This window comes from Musa acuminata, chromosome BXJ1-11 (assembly GCF_036884655.1).
Source record: "Musa acuminata AAA Group cultivar baxijiao chromosome BXJ1-11, Cavendish_Baxijiao_AAA, whole genome shotgun sequence".
Classification (NCBI taxonomy): Eukaryota; Viridiplantae; Streptophyta; class Magnoliopsida; order Zingiberales; family Musaceae; genus Musa; species Musa acuminata.
Window position 1 is genome coordinate 1,939,026 of NC_088337.1, and position 26,218 is coordinate 1,965,243.

Genomic DNA, 26,218 nt, shown 5'->3' on the forward strand with positions numbered 1-26,218 from the left:
GTGACCATCAAAACCCTAGGGAAGTGAAAATGGTTTGAATGAATGCTCCAAAGTCAAAACTACAAAATAATTCACGTTAGACGATTCCATTGGTCGTGTTCGACAATAATTAAGTTTGCACTTTGGGAACTCCCAAAGAAGTGTACAATAATGCTGGGCAGGCAGTTTCAAACCGCTCCTCCATAACATCAATTTAAAAAAAAAAAAAATCGCTGATAGACAGACAGGCATAACTCACCTGATCATTGAGATTTTGGCAATATGGCTCATTAATTATCAGGGGATCTCGGCTCCTCTGAGTCATCCCCTGGAAGACCAAACATCCGTAGGTTTCGGTCCATGGAACCCACTGCCATGTATTTTGCATCAGCTCCAAACTTAACACATGTGACTTTCCCTGGAGACATCAAAATTATTACACCAAACAATCAACAGAAACTAGGTTTTATAATTCAGACGACTGTATCTGGCATCAGAAATCTGCACCTGTTCCAGATAAATCAGGGAACGTCTTGATAAGATTCCACTCCAACTTCACGTTGGCTACTTGGTACACCCTGAAACAAGCCATTTAAAAGAAAAAAAAAATATAAATGACTATTAACTTAATTTGCATCGAATCACTGGACTGACCATATCCACCATTACGTTTCTATTCACAACAGATGAAAAGGATGACATCTTATCTTTCTGATTAGCAACTACCAACATTTAGAATCACAACCAGACGTCTTCTAGTGCACAAAAGCCTTTAAGCCCATGTCCTTTCTTCCAATAAATGACTCATGATAGATATGCACATTATTATTCGGAGGCCAGAAATTGAAAATAACATACCTGGTGTCCGAGCCTGCAATAGCAAGATAACTCCCACTGAAGTCAAACTCCACTGCAACAAAAGCATGTCTGATTTAGCCATAACGTCTCATCAAGAAACAAAGGATGCTTTTAAATTGTCATTTAAAGAAAATTAGCACCAAGTTCAATGACATTAATTTAACCATTGCAGTTTATTGGTCAGACCCTCTTCCCCCATCCCCAAGACACTACCACTGAACATGCGAAGAAAAAAATAACTTCCCATGACATAAGGAAACATAATAGCAACGAAACAATTGAATCACTAGCAGTATGATGGATCTTTTACATGCAGCAGAGGTGACATATTTCACAATTAATCTTCGTAGTTCTGATAGAGCAGTTTATATCAAAAATTAAACATGCGCACTAGAATTAGAAAGTACAAGACTGCAGGAAGAAATTAGAAACGTTTCATGAAAAAAAAAAGCAGTGGCATACCAGAGTTTGTTGGCGTATTTGGATCATAGGGAGCAAAGGATCTGAAGTTCCTTAGCTTCCTAAGATCCCAAAGCTTCACACCATCCATAGCTGCAGTCTGATCAATGCCAAAACAATAAATCATTACAAGGCAGTGTGAACCTCTATAACTGTTCCTACATTTAAAAAAAAAAAAGCCTACCGCAAGGAAATAACCATTCTCAGAGAATGACATAGCGGTCACTGATCCAACATGCCCATCAAATTTCGCAACATTTGACTGAAATATTCTCGTTTCCATCAGCATAAGCAAAAGGCAATCAAATTGTTCATGCCTTGCAAACTATCACCTTTCTAAATTGCCAATATAGTACCTGAGATTTGACATCCCAAATCTTAACAATGGCTCCAGTGGTGCCTGTTCCAAGAATAAGACCATCAGGATGAAAGGAAGCTGAAGTAAATCCCTCCTCTGTTGAAGCTTCACCAACCTGCATATGCATGTTCTTAATAAATCAACATTCAAGTGGAGCATCTGCAAGTTTTGAGGGTACATATGCTTGCTTGTGTATCATGTTGATGATGGCAGAAAAAAGAAGGAAACAAAAAAAACACAAAAGTACTTTGAGTGAGAGAGAGATACTTGAGTGAGGCATGATCCAGTAGAAAGGTCATAGAAACACCAAGTACTATCCATGGAAGCAGTCACAAAGTACTTTTGAGTGGCATGAACAGTAACAGCTTGCACCTGTTGGAAAGGTTAAAATGTCAAAATACAAATATTGTTATTATATTGTTTTATTTCGATAATAATGACCTTTCACTTGAGTGAAAGGGATTTGCAGAAGGTGATCTCTAATTCTTTAAATATCCATGATTCCCCTCAGTAACAATATTCAGATTCTTTCTTTCAGATAAAAGAAAGAATAAGGATCTTAATGTTGCTTTACACGAGACCTTTTCTATTTCATACTCATGAAAACAGATAAACTAGATTATCAATTTACTTCTTTGTCTATTAATCTAAAGATGTCCATATTAAGCAAATTGAGTAACATTAGTTTGTGAAAGCTAATTGTTCAATTAATAATTTGGACATCAAAATGACATCTACAGAAATGTTTCAACCACTCTTCATATTCTTCAGATTCTAAAACCAGCCTTTCCAAGAAATTAGAGCAATAAAATGGCGGCCAAAGTAGACTCAAAGAACCAGAAATTGTAGGTAAAAACATGAAGCCAGGTAAACGAATTAACAGCACATTTCTAATATCTTAGCACAGACATAAAATACAGTTAAGCAATTATAAGCTGATGTATGTAGAATGCAAACAGAACAGCATTACAGTCACATGATTTCCTTTCATAGTATGTTTCAAGGCCAACTAAAACTGCTGTCCCACAAAGTAGTCACTATTAAGAAACTTCACAAAAATAAAGTACCCATGTTTAAAACCTTTTCAATCTCTAACATGAAAGTTGGATAGACAATTGCCCTTAAGGCAAATACAAACATCCGAAATAATCAATAATAGACACTAGATGCAATAGATCAGCATACCTCAGCAGTGTGGTCCCTCAAGACATGTCGACAATCATAACTACCATCTTCAGTCCCTTGCCAAACACGAACAGTCTGAAGAAAACATAAATCAATTCAAGAAGCACAAATGTAGATCATCAAAATCAAACATCACACACTTGTAGGATTTTGATTCACAAAGCTTCTTCGAGAGGCTCAGAAGAAAATAACTCAGAACTACTCATCAACAATCAGCGCAAAGAAATTAAAAAGAAAAATGAGAAGAAAGAGAGTGTTGATGGGTTATTTCTGTTGATGACTATAAAAACAAATGGTCATCAACAAACAAATTTTCTATAATCAAGAAATTAATCTTGATTTCTTGAAATTAATGGTCATCAACTGGTCTTTGCATTGATGACCATACGAACAAATTTCTTTGCTCACTATGGTCATCAACACTCTCTCACTTGTTTAATCTTCTCAAACAAAGAAATTAATCTTCCTATAATCAAGCAAAACATATGGTCAAATTAATTAATTTGTTTCTACTATAAATGCCTAAATTGATAGCCCAAACAATTAAGTCACAGACACAATGAATCAGGAATTTACAGATGGAAGAATCAAAACATGTCTAGTTAAAAGAATACAATCACATAATTTTAGTCAAGGAATGCCATCTCATACCAATCAGCCATACCAGTATATAGGCACACTGGTATGTACCGATGTTTTGGAAAAAAGGGCCAAAATGACCTGAAATTATTAAAAAAAACCCTATTTTAGGGCTTTTCTCCTAATTTCTTCATATATATATTATAGTCAAGGAAGACCATCTCGGACTGGTATGTAATGGTAGGTGTATGTTGATACACCTGTACATACCGATGTTCCAAAAAAATCAAAAAAGACCTGAAATAAATAAAACTATTTTAGAAGTCCTCCTAAATTCTTTGTATATGTATTATATTCAGATAAGAATAAAGTATATATAAACCATAAATAAATAGAAATTCTAGGTTGATTTCCACTCCTCTAATTATATGAAATTATAAATAAAAAATTTCTAGGTTGATTTTGACAAGTCTAATTATATGAAATTATAACTAAAATGTAAAGAATCTAAATCTGGATTTTTAATTTCGAATGATACCGATCGTACCGATTGGAGTTGTTTCCACCCCGTTATAATGCGAAATCAGTCAATGACGGTCGTCACTTGCTACGGGGCGATATTAGCCGAGGGAGAAAGAAGAAGAGGGAGAAGAAAAGAGAGAACCTGGAGATCCGGTGCCGCTCTCCCTCGACAATCCCGATCTATCGTCGCCCTCCCTCGTCGGATGCTGCAGATGAGATGCCGCCTCCTCATTTGAGGCGACGAGGCCTCGACGTTATCGGTGACTTCTCGTCATCCGCGCGAAGAGAAGAAGCCTCGATGATGTCGCCGAGGCTTCGCGGGGAGAAGAAACAAGGCGACGTCAACCCTTTTTTATTTTTTAACTTTATTATTATTATTATTATTATTATTATTATTATTATTATTATATATATATATATATATATATATATATATATATATATATAAACCGAACGATACGCCAGAACGTACCACTCGATATACCCATATCATACCATACCGAGCTGAACTCGATACTCTAGTACAGTACGAAATTGGGACCCTTGATCTAAATACCTTCAATTGGAGAGAAATTCCACTATATCTCGAGTTCCAATCCCTATTTTATCCAAATCAAAAGGCTATTTTTCACTTATCACCAATCAAAAGGTTGATTTTCACTTATCATCGACTAGGAAGATTAAACAAGTGAGAGAGTGAGAAAAAGCAAGAAAGAGAGTGAGAAAGACAGCGACAATTAGAGTGACAATAAGTGAAATAGGGAGAGGGCTTTACAAGAGATGAACCACGTAATACCCGCCCTTACAATGTACCTAGTGCCCGAAACAAGCTGATCCACATACCAATCAGCTGGCAAACCAATACATACCGACTGTTTCATACCGATCAGGTGGTACATCATACCATGATTTTATCAATGTCAAACCGATGTGCATTAAATGCATAAGAAATTGAGTTATATAACGTGTTAAACAATCACATGGCATTTGTCCATGTCAATTAAAAAAAAACACATGCATTTACATGCACAAGTAGACTACACAGTAGAAAGAACATCTGAAGAGATATCTACCTGAACTTCACAAATTTGTATGAAAGGCAGTTCCATAAAAAATTTGTAGCACATATTTGGACCAATATGTGACTAATCTGGATTATGTGAACATACAGTTTAACATCATTGAAGAATTCATCATATAATGCTACAAAAATGAGGATATTACATAAAGTTGCATATGAAGCCAATGAGAATATATAAAACACTAGTCAATTGTGACTAACCTTATCACTTGACCCAGTTACAATCACTTCACTACCAGGCACAAATTTCACACTGGTAACCTACAGTGAAAAGAAAAAGAATCATTGAAAAATTTTCACTCACTAAGAAACCACTAAAGAAAGAAATATAGAGAACTGAATAACAGAAACAGTAAGCTGTGGTGGAAGCAAAAACCTTTTTTGAGTGGCCAGCAAGTGTAGATAAGATCTGACCTGATGTCCTATTAAAAAGTACTCCATTCGTATCATTACCCCCCGTAGCAATCATGTCCTGCTAGTCATCCAGGAATGTCTCAAACAAGACATGGTTTCCATCATATAGAATAGATAATATAGTGCTAGCATAGCATTATCCAAATGCAAATTGTGTTTAGGAAAGAAACTTTAATATCAAAACCAATAGAGAAATTCCTAAATCCATCAGATTTGTAAAAGAATAGGAGCACTGCCAATTTTCATATAAGTGGTGTGGCATGGAATACACACAAATTGCCCAGTTTCATATCTTCATTAAGAAAATAGTAGATGTCTTCTTAAATGGAGAAAATATTGAATAAAGTAATCCTAGGATAAACATATCATTCTGCTATTCCTGCATTATTTGCAGCCAGATTAGCAATATTCATAAGTTATGAAAATTGGGAACATAAGCTTTCATATGCTTCTGCCTTCCATCAAGAGTGTGACAAACAATATATTTATGTTTCAAAAATTAATTATCAAGCCTTATGTTGCATATTTGGTGTTGCACTTTCTTTGTAGGCTAAAGCAAATTCCGAGAAACCAAAACTACATTACATTTCATGTCTTCATGTATCATTATAAACAGTCGAATATCCAACCATTGAAACACTAGTTCTTTAATGCATTCTAAATCCAGTGCCTTACTTTTGGGATGGTAAACTATGTCCATAAAAAGTTCTACCATCCCATTGCAAAGGCTGTACAATTGTCCATTCATGCCAAAAGTTTGACCAGTTGCATGCATGCATGCATATCCTTAAAGGCATTTTGCATATTAATTCCCCATATCGACGGGATTTCCACAATAATAGCTCAACCCTTTTTTCATGTTACTCCCTAAAAATTCCCAAGCCATATCACGTAAAAGCCTTTTGAGTTTGTTTAACCACAACAATAAGGAAACAATTCAAGAAATTATTTTCATCATTGTAATCTTTGATGATTAAAATTTTTGAAAATTTTATCCCTTACTTCTCCTTCCTTGGAACAAAAAGTTTCTTCATCATGGTAGTCTTTGATAATAAATGTTTTGTCAACTCTACACACTTCTTCTCCCTTGGAAACCATACTTCCTAAAAGTTCAAAAGATACCTCATGATTTGAGTTTGTATAAACACGCCAATAAAGAAGAAATCAAGAAAGATTTTTTGATCATGGTAAACTTTGATAATATAAGTTTTGAAGATTTTACCCTTATCTTCTACTTGCTTGGATGACTTGTCTATTCATCATGGTAGTCTTTGATATTAAAGATTTTATCAATTTTATCCCATTCTTCCTTGGAACCATACTTCCAAAAAGTTCAAAGGCACCTTACAATGTCTCTTAATCCTACCACTTACAATTTCCAATCACAATAACAGTCCAAACAGCAAATTGCTAGATTTCATCTGAGGATTTGCATTTGTATCAATATTTCACCTTTACTTTTCAACTAACATACTAATCTCCTTGCATCATTTTCTTATGATTGTAAGGTTTTAGGTTATGTATATTCAAGGTCTTGAAAGGAAATGATATCTCCTAGATATCACTAGTTCTAATAGAAAACTTATGAAGTTCCACTCTAATAAAAAAATATCAAGACTAACATAGAATGAGAAACAAAGTATAAAACTAGAAAATAAACATTATATAGCATTACTTTGAGGACAGAGAAGTCGTATGGTCATCTTCACCATGCAAAAGTTAAATACGTAGAAGGTTCAATAAGCACTACGATTTAACATTGTCAGGATTAACATACAATATAAAGAACGGTTGGACTAATATGCAACTCAAAGAGAGACTATTGCGAAAAATGAGGCTATATATGTACATGTGTATGTACATATGTATGTGTATGTATATATATAATATGTATGTGTGTGCATATATGTATATATGGATATACATACATATATATATATATACATATATATACATATATGTGTGTGTGTGTGTGTGTGTGTATGCATGTGACTATATATATATATATATATATATATATATAAACTGAAGAACAAAGAGAAAGTAACCAGAAAAGCAACCAAAGAATTGATGTACCTTGGAAGCATCAATATCAATAGAAAGAATGCCTGGCTTGTTAGTCTTGTGAAGAGGATGACTAGAGATCTGAGTGGATCTCTCCAGCGCATCAACAGAAGCCAATGTTGCTGGGATCTAACATACAAAAAAAGAAGCATATAATGGAATGAATGAACTAGGATTTCTAGTATCCACCCATCGTTTACATCTATGTGTTCTTGGACTGTCTGCAATTCACAATTATTATTTGCTTTTCCATAACAAACATGACCACATATAGTTGGGATAGATAGCATGATGAAAGTGGTGGTGGTGATCCTGCTGCTTTTCACAGTCAAATGGTTGTGTTAAAATATACTGATCACATGGCTGAGGAAGAGGCCAATTTGACTGCAATAGAAAAGAGAAAAGGTACCTGCCGCTTCTTCCGCTGTCCAGAAAGCAAAGCATTGCATTCTGTAAGTTCTGCAATAATAGCAGGATTAATACCAGGACGAATTCTCTTTCCATCAGGACCCAACTCATCCTCTGCAGCTGCAAGTATGATAAAATCTTACAAGATGTAGTGAATTCCTGTTGTAGAAGCAAAACTTCACATTGAATTTAAAATGATCAAAACCTCTTTTCCCATTGCTGACAATAGTTGTTGCATTAGCAGCTGAAGCCGTTAATAAAGGGATCTGTCGCTCAGCCTGAGCCAAAAGCACCCTGGCTTCATCCCTTTCCTTCTTCAGCCTTGCAATGACACGGCATGCAGCATCATGCTGAAGGATAATGCAATTAGTGCTGCAAAAATGATCTGACCAACAAGGTGCTAAAACAATATATAAAACAAAAGAAAGCTAATGGGAAAAAGTATCAGCAATGATTCTAGAGATCTGATGCAGAGCAATACAAAGGAAGGTTCTGATAAGAAACAAGAGCCATCAGGTCATTCACAATTTAATTTAGTTACATCCAATCAGGAGATCATCAGATCAGAACAATCAATAGAAAATTTAAAACAACTTCCAAGGATTTGGCGCATGAGTTGCATAACAAAAAGATAGTGAATTCAAGGTTTAAACTTTCAAGAAAGATATTTGTCTGAAAATTAATGCAAACAAAGCAGTTTCTGGAACTTAATGCAGCAATCAGCAATTGAATGTTGAACATACATTTACCACAGCATTAAATATGAACCAATTTAAGGCATAGAAAGAACAATCATAAACTCCCTGCGCCATGTTTCAAGTTAAAAAACATCTAGATAAAAACGATTGATAATGATTACTCTAAGAACCAAGAATGAGAAACAGCATCAGCAGTTTGAAATTGTTTTTGTGGCCAAAGTAATTTGCAAAAAAAAGGCTTCAACAACTACAAAAAGAACAGAAAAATAAAGAAGAACCTAGAGAAGGAAAAGACCACATATTAAACTCACACCGCCACTAGAAGGCTACGAAATCAGTGGAAAGATTTCACAACTCTATACACCTTGCAAACTTCAGTCTCATAATTGGAACAAGGTACTTATCAACACCGATAAAGTGAATTTAAAACCAAAAAAACAACAAAAATAGGAAACCACTTCATCTTACACTGAACTTTTCCCTAATTCCAATTTTTTATTCCATGACCATCTTATTATTTTCCTCATTATAGCAACTTATCACCAAAAAAAAAATTGTACATGGCCTAATATAAAGTAGATGAACCTCAAAGTCGCCATATCACAACGTACCGTTCGATACAGGCAGTACATATTAGTCCAACGAGAGGCTGGTACGAGCAATATATACTGGTATGTCAATATACCCCACTGTACCATGTGTTGGTACATCGATATGGGCGGGTACGTACCATACCGACAGCCAATCGGTACCTCGGTATGGACCAATAAAGCGAACCATGCCTCAAACAAAGTTCCACCTTGACTTGTTAGGGAGCCCCTGGATCATTCTCACGGTGAAACCTTTCATGAAAAAGACCAAACCTATACCATATCTAAGTTGTAAGGACAAGCACAATCAGAAACCTTTAAAACAACCAATCAGACAAGCATGTGTAAAATAATAAATACAACTCTCAAGACAATGTTGTATAGTGATGTAAGCAAGGCATGAGGTTCATGAACTCAAGCTCAACCTGCCATTTGGTTTGAGCCCAGCACATTCCAGTGATTTAAAAAGCACTAGGCACTCGCCCGAACAAAGCAAGATGCTCTAAAATATTAAAATATAAAATATATAAAATATAATTAATAAATAGAGATTAATAGTGCTAAAATCTAAATAGGAACTATTATATAATAACAATAGTTAACAATCTACTGTTAACAGTATTTAATCAACTGTTAACAGTAGTTAGAGAGGAGAAAAGAGTTACTGACGATAGAAAGTGGGGAAAGGGTGGGCGATGATGACGAAAGAACTTTCGGACGTTAGTGACAACGACGGAAGAAGTTGTGAATGGCAACAGTAGTCGCAGAGGAAGCTTCGAACAACAGCAGCAGGGACGAAAAAAGCTTCAAACGATGACAACGATGATGACAAAAGCTGTGGACGATGACATCGTGGGCAGAGGAAGCTTCAAATGTGTTCGTCAATGGCAAAGGAAGCTGTGGTCCTCTCCTTCGACGGTGGAAGGAGCTGCACATGGAAGCAACAACAACGGAGGGAACTACACACGAAAGCTAGACCTTCGTACCCATCTGTCGACGATAGAGGAAGTGTCGGTCCTGTGCGTCGATGGCAAAGGTAAAAACAAAGGAGGCAATGACGGAGAAGGTAGCAACTACGCACGAAATAGGGTTTATGGCTTGGGGCTGCGCGGGGAGGGGGGGAGGGTGTTTGTGTGCATATATTTAGTAACATTATATAGCTTTGTTGGTTCAATTGAACCACCTAAGCTATTGTTCAATCGAACCAAACTTAATAGCCTGGTTCAGTTGCCTCGTTTTAATTGAGCGCTCGCCCGAGGTGCTCGACACCTCGATTCAAGCGAGCACCCAAGCGACGCTTCATTGAAGCGCACCGCCTAGTCGAGGTTTGAGGCGCTCGAGCCTCGCCTCGCCCGAGTGCTTAGGCGAGCACCCTATTTAAACCCCTAGCCCATTCACAAGCCCAATGAGCATGATCAAATCATATTTTTACAAATCTGCTTCTTAAAGAACTAAGCTTGAACAAGCCCCAATGTGCTTGAGTTGGAACATTAAGGCCTTAAAATTGATGCAATATATATAAAAGGAATCCTTCGAGTGTTGTTGAAGTAGAACCGTCAGTTAAATATCATATCATCAGTTCATTTCATTTTTACAACTTAAATCAAAATTCATTTCATAAATAATCGAACCCTAACACTCTTCTATTTGGTCTCCCTCATCATTATCTCCCCCAATTGTCTTATTCCTTGCTCTCTCACCCTCTGCTGGTTCCACCCTCAGCTTCTTAGTCCAGTTTTGGTTTTAATTCTATGTTCAAATTCAATCATAACTACAATTTGGACTTAGCTCCAACCCTGCTATATGATATTTGGTCCTGCAAGACCATCCAAATTCAGCCCAATCCCATGATTTAGCACTATTTCGAAAAGGAAAGGCAAGAATGACAAAATAGTAGTCCGAACATTGAAAAGCATAAAAGCAATGCCATGTACTCTCAGGATAAGAAAAACAACAAAACATGGGTAACAAAGGATGGTAGATCAAATGCAAGGAAACTAACAAAAGATTCAACCCATCCACCATAAAACAAAAAGAATCACTTAAAAAACTATATAATAATTAATAATTTCTCATAGAACCACAGTTAAACACCAACAAAGTGGGACAATGTCATGACTAAATTAACTGCTACCTATACATTTTCATTTAAAAGATGATGACTTATAAGTTATAACTACCTTATAGTTGAGACCACCAAAACTATTAATTATTCCAATGGCAAGGCTTAAAGAGTTCTTAGACTAATGCAAGCAATCTCAAAACTTATAGTATCACTTAATTTAACTCAAAAGAGGTCGTAAGAAAACAAGTAAATGAAGACACCCTTAAGACCAAGTAGGCACGTTGTAAACTTCTAGTTTGCAGCAAATACCATGTAATATCTATTATCTAAAGCTAGATAACATGTACAAATTTGGTTTGCCTCGAATATTATACAATATTTAAAAAACTAGAATTAACTTCTTACTATGTTAATCACACCAAGTGTTTTCACCTGGTAATAATGCAATATATGTTTGATCCATATAACAGAACTCTCACATGATCCAGGTGATTCAAGTCCCCATGATTATCCCTCAGAACAGGGTTTTGCATCTTGTTTTAAAGAATTTATACATGATTCAAGAGCTCTTTTTTGAGGTTGGCCTTTAAGGGACCAAACCAAAGGGTCCATTTTCATTCTTCTATTTACAAGGTGAGATTCTGTTGGAAGTTTCAAGATTAAGCTTATAAAGAAAATGCTACTAATGAGAGAAATTCTGTAAGAACATCCATGATATCTAGCTTTGCCGAAAAAGCCTAATCTACCCTTTGATAAAACTTTAGACACCACCATCATTGCTGCTCATTTATCTACAACTACAAGTGCATCTGTTGTTCCTCATTACCTAATCAATTTAGGGAAAAAATGATAGAAAGTAATTTTAATAATGAACCAAGCATGTTTCTTTAGAATTAATCCGAATGGTTGGCAAACCACATGACTAGGTTATAATCCCTGTATTCTCAAGTTTTTAGCCGCTGTGCATAACAAGCACCTAATGAGAAAGGTATTAACAAAAACAATCATGAAAAATGACTAAGTATCAAATGCAAAAAGCAAGAATAAATAAAAAACACAATTAGGACAACACAGACTGATGGTCTACAATCAAACCATATTCCCTCTCATAAACAAGAAATTAATTCATACCTGATACAAGGCATGACTTAGCTCTTGCCTCGCCGTGTGTAATTGTTGCTCCAATGCAAAATTAGACAACATTAGAGCATCCCATTCCTATTACATAAAAAGAAAAAGAAACCAACGGTTCAATTCCCAAAAGGTCAATAAGGATCTGATGTAAGAATTATTAAGTTACATAAACAGAAAAAGGGTAAAATTCATTAATACTTTTAGTCTTCAAGAAGCATTTGCCAATTAGACATAACTACATAGACATACAGCTCTTGCATTATGACGACTTTTACATAACCAGGACATATCACAAGAATTAAGCTCTACAACATTAGGTAGCCTCAGGCTTTAAATTGCCCCTGGTGAACAAACGAAATGATTGCCAAATGCAACTTTCTCTTTTTTATTTTAACAAAAATGTCCCTCGATGAATTGCCATCTTATCTCGTTACAAGTGCAGATAAAGGTAGTAAAACTTGCATAAATAATTTTTAGAATGGCTTTGGCCAATAAATGCTAAACTTAGTAGCATATCACCTTGATTACACAACTACCAAATTAGAACCAGATTATTTCTCAACACCAATGAAGAATAACCAAACACACTCCTCCATCTATTATTTGACAGGAAGCCAATTGAGACAAGCAACTCAGCTGACACTTCAAATCCATGTACTACATGGCAGCATGGGTTATCAATGAAATGGTGATATGAATAGAAAATCATACAAATGAAATTTCCGAAACCTGCAACATATATTTATATTCCCTGAAGTAAAGAAGATGCTACATCATGGACTACCAAGTTCCAACTAATAGCCAGTATTACTGACAAGCACTAACATCAAGGATTTTGCCATTCATTACATTCAGATTGTAATAACAGTAGTAAATTTTTCAGGACATGATTAAACGAACAAGAGAAGCCCCAAATAAACAAAAGAGTTCGGGGAGACGTACATTCTGAAACATTCCTAGCAACCCAGGGATGCTTGCAGCTTGCAAGGGTCTGGGCTTCACCACCTACCATTGGAAAAAGATTGAGAAAGAAGAAAAAAAAAACATGCAACAATGAGAAACAAAATAACATTGTGCAAAATGCAACAGCTGCTTAAAAATCCAATTGCATTTGCAATAATATCATACCCAGCAAAAATATTCACATATAAAGCAAGCAATTGATGGATCAATTAACAAAAAGAATCCAAAAAAGAAGATTATTCCAGTTTCTGTAAAGTCGAGTCCTCATCGTTTAAGTTCTAAACAAGCTAAGCTCTTTATTTATGTTCATGCAAGGCATGATTCACCTTACCGATCCGTGCTGGTGTAATGGTCAGCTGTTGGTACAGTATTTACTGAGCTGTACCAAGCCGTACCAAATGTGCCAACACATGGTACATGGAAACATACTAAGGTACGACCCGTGCCGGTCCCCTGTCGGACAGGTACATACTGCTAGTACCAAGCTATAAGCTACGGTACGACGAACCTTGGTGCAAGGTAGTCAATAAACTCAGCAGGAGTTAATCCAAGTCAATAAGTTAGACTTTTACAACACTTCGCTCTTGCCTAGTAACAATTTATGCTTTTTTTTTCGTATAATATTGATTACTACAGCACATTATACCAATCTATCTGGTCCTATTCAGAGGCACAAACAGGGCAGCCTGATCGGAACACTTATCCAGACTTAACTTGAAAATCACTACAAACATGGTTGATTATGCGATGAGGCAATTCGAAAGTTCATTACATGATCATAAAACTTGAAAGTTCGTTTGGACATGGGACTTGCCATGCTAATAGGAATGGTTTGAAAGAAGTTAAATTTGAACAGCAGAGGAATCAAGCAAGGTAATGACAGTGGTAAACTAAGTCTACTTCAATGAGTTTGGAAGTGCAAGCTATTCCTAGGTCACTCGGCTGGAAGTTCATTTTGGGTATTTCAGCAGTAGCACCCATGGCCCTGCCATTTTAGATGAAAATTTGTGCTTGGATACCTTGTTCTTGCTTAGGGACCTAAACAAAACATTATCAGTTTTCATTAGGCAGATGCCTTAATCTAAAAATAGGTGATTTTCCATATATCAAATTTTGAATTACATATATCATGAGAACTTGATTTTCTAGTGTATATATCAGGGATTCCAGATGAAAAAAACTACGAAGCATCTATCAATGTATAAGAACTGTTAGCTTTATGCATTAGATAAGAAAAAATTATCGTGCGTTAATCATGCCACTCTCAATACCATGTTTCATATACAGTCCAGCTAAAATATCTTTTCTCTGCTTAAGCAGCAAAGAACTGTTTCAAAGAACTATAACCAATATGAATTATAACTCTCAAATGCTACTTGAATGGCAAAACATGTCCCTAACACCAGTGATATGTGATGCAAGAATGCAAATACTGAATCCATGTATCCATTAAAAGATGATGTTAACCCATGTCTTTGAGCCATGTGATTTGGTCACACTAAAGAAGACCAAGTGTTGTTAAAAGATACCGTTCTTTATATCTTGCACAGTCAACCCAGTAGCATAAGCAAAATGCATGCCATCAAGGTCCCCGGATGTACAAAGTATCAAAAGTTATAACAGAACATAATCAGTTTCTTTAAGGCCATAGGCAGAGGCTTCTGAACCAATCAACATTTGCAAGGATCATGCAGGGTGTAAGGTCTATTTGCAGTTTAAGTGAGGCAATCAATACAGAACCCTCGAGCCATATGCTCAAGTATTTTATATGGAGACTTCTATGTCATGGGAATAGCAAGCAAGAAACAAACTGCATAGCAAAATACAAATTATAGCTGCATAGTATCAAAACATCATTAAGCAAAGATAGATATTCAACATCATGTGGATTGTAAGAAGCCTTGATCAGATGAATAACGGTTAGCTTATGTTTTTAAATGTACCTAAAGTGGAGTCTGATAAATGTTAGTGTTTTAGAGAAACTCACTCTCTATTGGTACAAGCCTGCTAGATTGGACAAACAGAAGAGATGGCCGATTGGAAAAGGCAGGAGGAAAGCTCACTAATGCCTCTGATTTAACTTCATCTCCTCAATCTCTTTCAAACAGCCTAAGAACAGCAGATTCTTGGCATTTGCGATCTATAGTTTATTTCACACAGAAGATTATGATTCACAATAATTCTGTTGTTTGAGAATAATTCTCCAGACCTTTCCTCATGGTGCAATTTTATGCCTTGTCCTCTCCCATCTTCTTCTTTCTCACTACTGCACATCTCATCTCTCCCATGTTTGTCACACGATCTTCTTGGTGTTGTTTTCTTTTGACGATTTTGACTAGTAGTAAATGTAACTTGCCTAACACAAAAACCCATTCAACACTGAATCTGTGATTCAAGTGCTCTTTCATGACACCCAAAGCCCTATCAAGCAAACTATGGTGATATTATGCATAGAAAATCAACTTTTATGTCCCAGAGAGGGGACACCTGGACTTCATAGCCTGTACAGCTAAATCACAGATGTATAGCCCTCCATGTACTGACTTATGATCTTTCCTAAATTTAAAACAATGAAACCAAATAAATTGCACAACATGCAACAAGATGCTCATTATCTCTTGACATGTCACTTTGCAGTGAACATTCTTTCAAATGGTTCCCCCGAATTAAAATCTTGCTACTTTTATGGTTCTTTTTCTAGTGTCTTAATCTATGTGCCAATAGTACTATGCTTTTACTATCAAGATAATAATAACTGAGAGCTAATCGAAGTTATGAAATGCACCTTATTGGTCTTCACAGGTACAAGATCATCTGTCGTGAGGTCCTCCTTGGTAACGGGGCATTTCCCATGACTCTAACAATCCAACAGATAGGAAGAAGAGCACAGACTAATCAAGATTCGGCAAGAAAATGGTATAGGTAGAGAACAGATGCAGCAGAGGACAAATTTCATGCAGCTAGAAATCTTGAGCCATTCAATCTTCCCTAGAAAGGAAAAAAAGCGTACCGCAATGTGGTGCTCGATCAACCGCCGCTCAAAGAGAAGCCCGGATTTCTTGGAGACCACGGGTTCCTCCGGCACTTCGCCAGAGACTACAAAGAAAAGGAGGAATCGAGGTTAGAACCCTAACCGAACGGTGAAACGAAAGAAAACAAACCCTGGGGTTCGCAGACGACGAAAACAAGTGGCGGGGCCGTACTTGCGCAGATCATTGCGGATTCAACTGAGGGTTTCGACCGCGGAATCGGCAGGTGGAGGGTTTTCGCAAGAACTGTGATTCTTGAAGGGCAGCAAGAGAGAGAGAGGCGGAAGAGAAATCCGCAAGGGCGGTAGGGTTTACGAAAGCTGCTTTTGTTGACGACGATATATTGATTCGAGTTCACGACCAGATCCGGAATCAGAGATCCGAAACTCATACCCGTTAACGCTATACCCGACCCACTTGGATCTCTACGAAGAAAAAAGGTAATATAATTATGCGAGCAATGGGTGATCTGCCACGAGTGCATCAAGATTGACGATATGCCTTTTATACGGCGTGATCTGCCAACAGAGACCGACGTTGGCGAGCTGTTCCAAGACGGTCGAGTCGCCACATAAGAGGCCATAATTATGGGTGACCGTAATATGTAGTATATAATAAAACGGCCAATCCTTTCAGTAAATGATGTGTCCTATTTCTCTCTCTCTCTCTCTCTCTCTCTCTCTCTCTCTCTCTCTCTCTCTTGTTGATTTTGAAGAAGTCAAAGGCTTCTGACACAATCAAGGTGGCATGAATTGTACATGTGAACAGGAAAGACACGTATTTTTTTTATATATAATTGGTTGTTACACTGCAGCCTACAAAATCTCGCTTTTCAAAACAATTTATACATCATATTTATTTGAGGAATATTGAGAAGTACAGTTAATTATTTTGATAGTTAAATCTTCCTTCTTTGCTTCTTCCTTTCAGGAGTGATGGAATCTGCATTTATGGTTGATACTATCTAATATTGCAAGATAACTTTGTTGATCTTGTGTACCTCCTAGTACAAAAAAATAATGAACATTATTGTTATTGGATAATATAATAAAAATGCAGCCCAAGGTGTAGTTACTGAGAGTAGGTAATGGGACTGGGTCTTTGTCCATGTGTTTTGTGTGCTTTGTTTTTAGTGGTAAAACAAAAATATTATCCTTCTCCAACAAAAAGGCCTTTACAAGTCTTTTTCCATGTGTTTTGTTTTTCTGAATTATCTAAAAAAGAGGTAAAAAAAATCGTTAATGGAGACGCTTTGGTGTCCCTCTCGGTGTTCTTTTTGGTGGTACTGTTGTAATAGTTTCCGCACTTCTTGTAGCTCCTCCTCCTTTAAAATGGCCCATTCGGAAGCAGAATCGGAGGGTGTATCTGCATTCCCATCGCCGTCCATATCCTCGACTTGTACGAGAACGACATCGGCAACGATCTCCTTCCGACCTGAGGCTGCCTCGCCCTCCTCCGGCACGGCCACGACGTGTTCTCCTCCTCATCGCGAACGTCTCCTCCCCTCACTCGACGCTCTCCCAGCTCAGATGCTGGACCCCGAGATCGACCTCCTTCCCGACGTCTGCTACCTTTCCTCGGCCTCCTCCTCGTCGCTGGGCCGTCATCTCGACATGTTCACGGCCCAGCCACCGTACGCGGGAGAGTTCAGCCTGGAACCCTTCGACGACCTGATCTCCATATGCGACGTCGCCACGAGCGAATACCGGCCGTACCCGCCCGACCACGCGGCGGTCCAGATGGCGGCGACCGGTGGCCCGCCGAGGTGCCAACAGCAGCGTCCGGCGAGCGATGAGGAATTCCACGCGGCGGTGGCGGCGGCGGTCGGGATGACACCGCCGCTGTGTGCAGTCCTCGACGGGAGCGGCGTCGGGGCGTCGTACCACTGGGGCGGGTCGGCGCGCGGTGACGGGCCGCACGGGTTCTTTCCTGCGGGAGGGACGATGGCGGCGGGGCCCGAGGTAGGGCCAATGGGTTCGGAACACGTGGCAGATTACCAGGCGATCGTAACCGGTTCGGGGATGTACGGGCTGGAAGCGCCGCCGCTGCGAGCGTACCGCACTGGGAATTTGCAGGTACAAATAACACCCTCTGTAGTTGTTTATTATTCTGTCGACGTCATAGCACTTTTAAGTTCTCTCCTCGTCTGCACCGATACATGAATAATCATGCACGCGTAAAAGGACAGTTACATTATAAATATCTTAGTTGATATCATATCTTTATTGCTCCTAAAATACATTTTTGTTATTATTCACATATAATTGACATGATGAACCGTGACAGAAACTAACACTCATGCCCGAAAACACACGTATCTCATGACCTGGTCGTCCAAGCACGTGTCCGCAAATGATGATGTTGAATGAGGACAACAGATACTTCGGGCCTAATTCTTTGCGCACATGCAAGATCTTGTGGATGACCAAGCTTGATGTATCCCATAATTTGACAAGCTCCGATGGAGCAACAATTAACTGAGAACATAAACACGTCAATTAATATGCGAACACTTATGCGGCACTAGCTATAAGCCATTTTTAGGTTGCATTTCTGCTGCCTCCAGGCAAAAGAAGCTATCCACAATCTTTTTGATTGAAGAGTCGAGTCCCTAAGATTCACCTAGTTGTTACATCAAACTGTGGAATATATCTTATTCTACAAGAAAAAGTTGATCTTTGGTGCATCCATAGAAGGTCTGAGCGACTAATGTAATACCAACTCTAATAGCCCAGAGCAGGATTCTCCCAACTATATTATATGCAAGCCAATCGATGATTGAAAGTGACTGTGTGAAAGAAAAATGGGTTAAGACCATTGACTATATGCTTCCTCAGCAGCTCTTTTGACAAGAAAGTTATCAGATGCTAGAACAGTTGATACATTATTCCACGCAATCCATAGATTATAGCAGATGGTACATACCTGGGAATTGAAGACCAGGTTGTTTCAGTTGATCGCATCGCCGTAGAATAGATCCAGCTTATCAAGTATCAACTGACAATTAGTTTGAGCCTCGTGCTGTAGTAAATAGATTTTGCACAATACAGATCACATACCTTGCCCTTTTCATAAAAGGATGTAATAGAGTTTCATTTGCCTTGTAAAGGTGATTGGAGGAGGGAGCCAACATCTGATGGCTGGGAACAGTGGCAACCCAACACCCCTGCCAGCTTCCAACGTCTCCACGATGGATGAGTCCACCTTCAAAGTAGGTCGTCTGTCTGTCGAGGAGAGGAAGGAGAAGATCACCAGATACATTAAGAAGAGAAATCAAAGAAACTTCAGCAAAAAGATCAAGGTATAATTAACAGTTTTGAAAGTAATTGAAATACAGCCTAAATTGATTGCAATACACTTGGCAGTATGCTTGCAGGAAGACTCTAGCAGACAGCCGACCTAGAGTCCGAGGGCGGTTTGCAAAGAATGATGAATTTGGAGAGATGACAAAACCGAGTTCCAGAAACCATGAAATGGATGAGGAAGTAAGAACCTACTTTTACCATTTTTATTGCAGCTCAACACACAGTTCCAGAGACCGACCCTTCTTATTTCAGACTCTGTCTCACATGATACAGATCCTCACAGCTTAGAAATGTGCATCTCATTTATGATACAAAAATATAAAAAGAACACAAAAACTAGGAGATCATAATTTATCTGCAACAATATAGAATGATTTTGAGGTTAGCTTGTTTGGAGAAAAGAAAAAAAAATACTATGAAATCTGTAATTAGATTTCTAAAAATCACCAGAATTCATTGCACTTTACCTTTATACCAAAAACATGCTTCCACAATCTGGTACTTCTGGCAGTTTTCCCTCAACACTTGCTATTCTGTTTGTCCAACAATAGCAAAATGTTTTGCGCACCTTACTTTAGCATCATCAGTACCGATGGATAATAACATGATAAATTCTGAAGAAGCAGTAGCTACTACTATTCACGTATATCAAAAGGAAGACCCGTTAAGAAAATTGCAGTCACCATAATCATTGTATGTGAGAGCTTAGAAGCTTAAAACTAACATCAATTTACAAATTCAACCCACATTTTAAAGATTAAATTTGTAGACGATCAGAATTAGAAAAACTCAGCTACTTGGTAAAATAGCCCCTAACCAAATTCAGCGCAAAGCTTCCACAAGATGACCTCACGTCAAAACTTACTTCGATGACATTGGCTCCTTTCCTATATGAGTATGCATATCTTACTCATTTTAATTACGTGCTGCTTTTGTTTGTAGGTGGTTATGAAGGAAGAAGACATACTCGACTCCTCAGACATCCTTGTACATATCAGTGGCATGAACTCTTTTAAGAACAACTTCACTCTTGAATCTTGGATATAAGCAAATGAGTCACATGACCTGACAAGTTTGACTCATATTGCTGATTTTTTTTACTTGCATTCAACAGCTGATGTAGCCATTATTTACCATACAATAAAATGACTGGCATGGAAACTAATGTTACTGCCACAACATTGTCTTCACATTTCTCATTGTTTCAACACCAAGAAACATACATAGGAGTCATGGCAGATAATCACTGTGGACCCTGTATAGCTCCAGAGGAACATAATAGTGTCAAATGAGAAACTAAAGATGGGCAATATACATCTTGGATTTTCGCTAACTTTCATATTTTCATGAGTGCATTAGCTATTCATAACAAGGTGCTAAAATTTGCCAGTACATTACTTAATTGGAAGTCAAAGGCTAATTAGATAATTGTGTTCAGCAAAGCAAGAACCATTGGAGTTTGTATAGTAACTGATTTACCTGATTCAATTGACCTCAATTGACAAGCTTGTCGTTCACTAAAATCAAACAATACATTGTCAATTGTTTTCTAGTCAAAATTAGAGAAGAGGTTGACATCAGATTGTGGATATGTAATCATACAGTCATGAACTTATTACATACAATAACAAGCGTTTGACCAGTTCGCTCTGCAGTGGATGTACTGAATTATGAACTAATTTGGGTCAATTTGGCAGCTCGAGTGTTTTGTACCCATTTTAGTATTGGTGAAATAGACTTCAGTAAGAAAAAAATTGAAATGGCATCCAAGTTTATCCTTGAGAAAACTAAGGAAAAATAATTCCCATGTAGGTATTGTATCTATTCATATTTTTCAACATTAATATCCGGTTTGATTATGAAGCAGGAAAACTAAGTTGTAGGAAAGAATCTTCAACCACAGCATACACAAAATTAACTGTAGTCAACGATGCCTCTTCAAAGAAACTATAGTGGGTGATGAAGTATTTCGGACCTTTACCAACTGAAGTAGTAAAATGATTTATCCAAATATTTTACAAGCAATCAACTAATCAAATGTTTTAAAAAGTAGATTCTAGCATGTAATAGAAATTACTTCTGATATTTACTGAGAATAATTAGGATGTGTCACATGCAATATGGAATTTCTGAGAAACATTCACAAGCCAGTGGATGGTGATAATATTATGACTAATCAAGAGTTAATTTATGAGATTTTCTGGCATAATTTCTATAACATATGGCACTTCTGTACTTTCCTTCGGAATCCCACCTGAGCTTTATATATCACTTTTCTTTATGTTTTGTTTGTTTACTTTTGCGTATAAATCATGCTTCTCTTTTTATGACAAAAGATTTGAAAGGATAACCCCTAATGTTTCTCGAGGAAAAAACAAATGTGCAAGCCAGTAAGGAGGCCTTAACCAGTCAACATAACAAAAGCTTTTGCATCTGAAGATACTTTGAAGAATAAGACTAGGCCAATTATAACAAGGACGGATGATGAAGTTTAGGAAAAAGAAGTGGGCACTCAAGAGCACATGAAGGAAGGTCTAATCACCAAAAGGTTTAGGCTCAACAGCAAAGGTAAGCAAAGTAGAGTACCAAAAGCAGACCCTGAACATATTAGGAAAGTCAAAATTAAGAATAGAAGATAGAAGCAGAGGTCATAGTTAATTGTTTTATCCTGCAACGGGAGGAAGCTAATTAGTTACCAAAGCCAAGTAGACCACATCATTTATCCGAAATGGTCAGATAGGAAAGCACGATGACTGCAGAACCTATCTAACATCTTCTAACACCTCATCCCAGTTCCGGCTTGGCTTCAAAGTGAAAAACCCTCAATCATGTTACCAAACCAACAGCTTACTAAGGCACTAGGCTCCATGTTGCTCATGTTTCATTAGATGTATTGCTCACCAATCCGAGAAAGAAAAAGGCTGGTGGTGAAGTTGGTCTAGGGTAAAAATTACTCAAGTGACATGAGACATCTAAATCCGAGAAAGAAAAAGGCTGGTGGTGAAGTTGGTCTAGGGTAAAAATTACTCAAGTGACATGAGACATCTAAATCCGAGAAAGAAAAAGGCTAGTGGTGCAGTTGGTCTAGGGTAAATATTACTTTGGAGATTATGCCAGGCCAATTTTCAAACTAGCAATAGAAGGCATTGCTCGTTTGGCAATCATGATGATGTTTTTGTTGCTATCAGGATGTTAGGTTACCTAATGATCACAAGTTCCATTTATGCACCGCTTACCATGTTAAAAAGTTGTACAACTTTTCTCATCCAAACGGCATTCTACTCAACTACTCAAATCGACTCCACTTTGAAGAAAGCATTAGCTCAAATGGTGAGAATTTTCCTCACTGGACCTAGGTAAAATAAGGGCATAGCTAGTCATAATTCAATATCATACAAAGGCAATACTCTATTACAGTATAAATCAATCTCCAAAACCTAAGCAATGCCCTCTCCAATGAACTCAGTGGCTATGTCACTAAAAAATTATGGAGAAGATTATAAGCCATGATTAAAATAATTTGCAGCAAAACTTTCCGTTATCAGTTATACAAGTTTACGAGCCTGAGATACAAGATAAGCATAGACTACTTTGCAACTACAGACAAGATAACCACTATACAGCAGCTACATTGATTTCGTTGGGATTACCTCATTTACAGGAATTGACAAGCAAAGCAATTCAGACGGGTGGAAAGCTACAGCCATCTCACCGATCACAGCTGCCTCCCATAAAGGAAATGGCTCCGAGTAGAAAACTCTTGTACATCCACGAATGCCATCAAAATCCAATCTTTTGTAGCTCAAACGAACCCCATGCTTCAAATCAGCTGTCAGAAAGAGACGGACGCGCCGATTCCTCGTGCGCCACTCAATCGAAAACCAGCGCTTAATCTCTCTCCCCACCGTCGCAGCCTTAACCAGCAGTCCCAACGCATCGATGCCATCTCTGAGCGCCGAATTCAATTGAAAACCCACGAACCCTTCAAGAACCTTGGCAGTGTTCTTCGAAACCTTGTATCCACCTTTCAGGAACCCTATCCCCAGCAAACCATCCGCGACGGATGGGGATTTCGCGTAGCCGAGAAGGCTGACGGCGCCGAGGCAAGCTTTGAGCCTCGCCGCCACAACGGAAGGGATCTTAGGGTGGGATTTGGACGGATGGAGGAACTTGGAGGCCTTGTAGCTCTTCACGAGGGCCTTGGTGGCGAGAAAGACCGACTGGGGCGAAGGCGAGTGGAGAAGCCGGAGGGCCTCGGTGCCCTTGATGGCGCTGTCGGCGAGCTTGATGGCGGTGGAGAGAGGTTTGAGGGTTTGCGATCGGACAAGGACAAGGGAGGCGCAGACGAACGCCAGTCCCAGCGAGGCGGGAATCGGAGAAAGGTGTAGGGCTTCGATCGAGGAACGGAGAGGAGTGGATTGGGAACAGAGGCTTTCCTCCCGCTGCCGTTCTTGGGATTCCATGAAACCATCCGCGTCTTCGCTTCTTCGAGACTATACCACACTCGGTCGGGGTCGTCACGCGTTTGATTTGGGGACGCGACGCCGCGCATCACAACGATCCGCATCTCTCCACCACTCTTAGATTTTGTGATTCGGGTTTCTCGTTAGATCGAGATATTTTGCATCTCAGGTCATTAGCATTAGATTTATTTCATCCATATAATGCGTGAGTGATAATATTATCTTACCTATATGAAATCAATCGAAAAAATCATATTTACAAAATTGAGGATGATAAAAGTCGAATTATTACTATGGTTGAGATACCAAAAATAGGATATTTTCTTTGAATATTCATATTGCTAATAATTCTTATTTCGATTCATTAAAGATGAATCTTGTTTATGGCATTTGTAGTTTGATTATCTATATTTTTATAGCTTAAAAATCTTGTATGAGTAAAAGATGGTCATAAGATTTTCTATAATTAACCATCTCGATAAAGCATGTGAAGAAGAATATATTATACAAAAGCAAAATCGTCACCCTTTTTTTTCAAAAATAATTATAGAAAAACTAGAAAGTCATTGGAAGTTATGCATTCAAATATCTATGGCCGATCGATCCAACTTTATTTGGTAATAAAAAAAAATATTTTTTTTCACTTTTATTGATGAATTCACTTTTCTATATTTTTTAATAATTTAAATCTTTGGTTGAAAATGAAAACGATTGTTATATAAAGGTTTTGAGAACCAATAGGGACGGTGAATTTACTTTAAATAATTTTGATAGATCTTATAAAAATATATTATAAGAGACAATAAGTTGCAGCATATACTTTAGAGCAAAATGATGTTACTTAGAAGTACATTGAAAATCAAATCATTATCTAAGAATTTTTAGGTTGAAATTGCATTTTGAAGTATATATGTTTTAAAATTATGTTTCTTAGAAAATATAAATATAACACCCGAAGAAGTATGGAGTGATCTTAGAGTTTTTTATTGTGTTGCATATGCTCACGTTCCGAATGAGAAAAAAAAAAAGAAACTGGATGATAAAGTAGAAACATGTATATTTTTGGGCTACAATGAAAATTTTTTATGAAAAAATTATAATTAGTAACTATAATCCCATCATTAAGAATATTATAATTAATAAAATATATTGTTTTTGATGAATAAAAAAACTTTAAAAAAGATTATAGATATGGGCAAATTTGTTCCAATTAACTTCAAAAATATAGATAATGAAGATGTAGTACATCAAGAACATCTCCTTCCTTAGCTAGAGATTTTTTAAGCCCATCAACTTCAAAAAAATCCTCAATATCATAATCTATGTTAGCTCCTATAACTTAGAAAATTAGAAGACAATCGTGATTGATGAAAGATTATGTTACGGATCTTCGTAATTTTATAGATGTTGAAGAAGTTGATAATATCCTAGTTCACCTTGTATTATTTGCAAATGATGATCTAGTCACCTTTGAGATAAAAAATGAAGAAAAACAATGTAAGTGCAAATTAATTCTATTGAAAAGAATCAAGCATGAGAATTGATTGATTTAGCTCTAAAGGAAAAGTTGCAGAATAAAACTGAGATAAGATAACACTATTGAGATATAGACTAGTTGTAAAAAGTTATAAATAGAAAAAAAAAAAAAAAGGACAATGAGGTTAGTATTTTCTATTGCAACTCTAAATAATTGATTAGTTTATCAGTAATATATTAATAGCATTTTTACTTTATGAGTTGTAAGAAGAAGTTTCTGTTGATCAATCTCTTGGATTTATGATTACGAGAATTAAAAATAAAGCATATATATTAAAAAATATATTATATGATCTAAAGCAATTGCCCAGAGCCTAATATAGTCATATTAATGCATATTTTGAGACATATAGATTTGAAAAATCATCTTACGAGCGTACTTTATTTGTAAAATATGAAGAGACAAGAAGGATATTAATTGTTTGCTTATATATGAATGATATAATTTATACTAGTAATGATGCTGACATGATTCATAAGTTTTAATCTTTTATGAAAAAATAATTTGGTATCACTAACTTGGATTAA

The 26,218-nt window shown here is 37.2% G+C and overlaps 2 protein-coding genes across 11 annotated transcripts; both read right to left on the reverse strand.

Annotated features, from left to right (window-relative positions):
• Nucleotides 1-53: 53 nt before the first annotated feature.
• LOC103970233 (pre-mRNA-processing factor 19) lies at nucleotides 54-16,717 on the reverse strand. Its single transcript, XM_009383928.3, has 18 exons — nucleotides 16,561-16,717; nucleotides 16,368-16,453; nucleotides 16,143-16,214; nucleotides 13,337-13,399; nucleotides 12,392-12,478; nucleotides 8,113-8,257; nucleotides 7,909-8,027; nucleotides 7,512-7,628; nucleotides 5,398-5,493; nucleotides 5,223-5,282; nucleotides 2,840-2,914; nucleotides 1,922-2,026; nucleotides 1,653-1,769; nucleotides 1,481-1,558; nucleotides 1,300-1,396; nucleotides 838-889; nucleotides 487-557; nucleotides 54-397 (listed from the first exon to the last, which is right to left on the reverse strand). Exons 1-18 carry the CDS (start codon nucleotides 16,571-16,573, stop codon nucleotides 270-272), a joined length of 1,581 nt encoding a protein of 526 aa, XP_009382203.2. The 5' UTR covers nucleotides 16,574-16,717; the 3' UTR covers nucleotides 54-269.
• Nucleotides 16,718-18,515: 1,798 nt separating this feature from the next.
• Nucleotides 18,516-24,247, reverse strand: LOC108951649 (uncharacterized). Of its 10 annotated transcripts, none has more exons than XR_010481045.1 (4): nucleotides 23,342-24,247; nucleotides 19,446-19,610; nucleotides 19,312-19,368; nucleotides 18,516-18,532 (listed from the first exon to the last, which is right to left on the reverse strand). XR_010481045.1 is itself a non-coding variant. In XM_065088980.1 (2 exons), exons 1-2 carry the CDS (start codon nucleotides 24,152-24,154, stop codon nucleotides 19,593-19,595), a joined length of 831 nt encoding a protein of 276 aa, XP_064945052.1. In that variant the 5' UTR covers nucleotides 24,155-24,247; the 3' UTR covers nucleotides 18,911-19,592. The 10 variants fall into 10 exon arrangements, 1 of the variants encoding a protein (XP_064945052.1); XR_010481044.1 differs by lacking the exon at nucleotides 18,516-18,532 and adding an exon at nucleotides 18,589-18,863; XR_010481043.1 differs by lacking the exon at nucleotides 18,516-18,532 and adding an exon at nucleotides 18,911-19,174.
• Nucleotides 24,248-26,218: the final 1,971 nt, after the last annotated feature.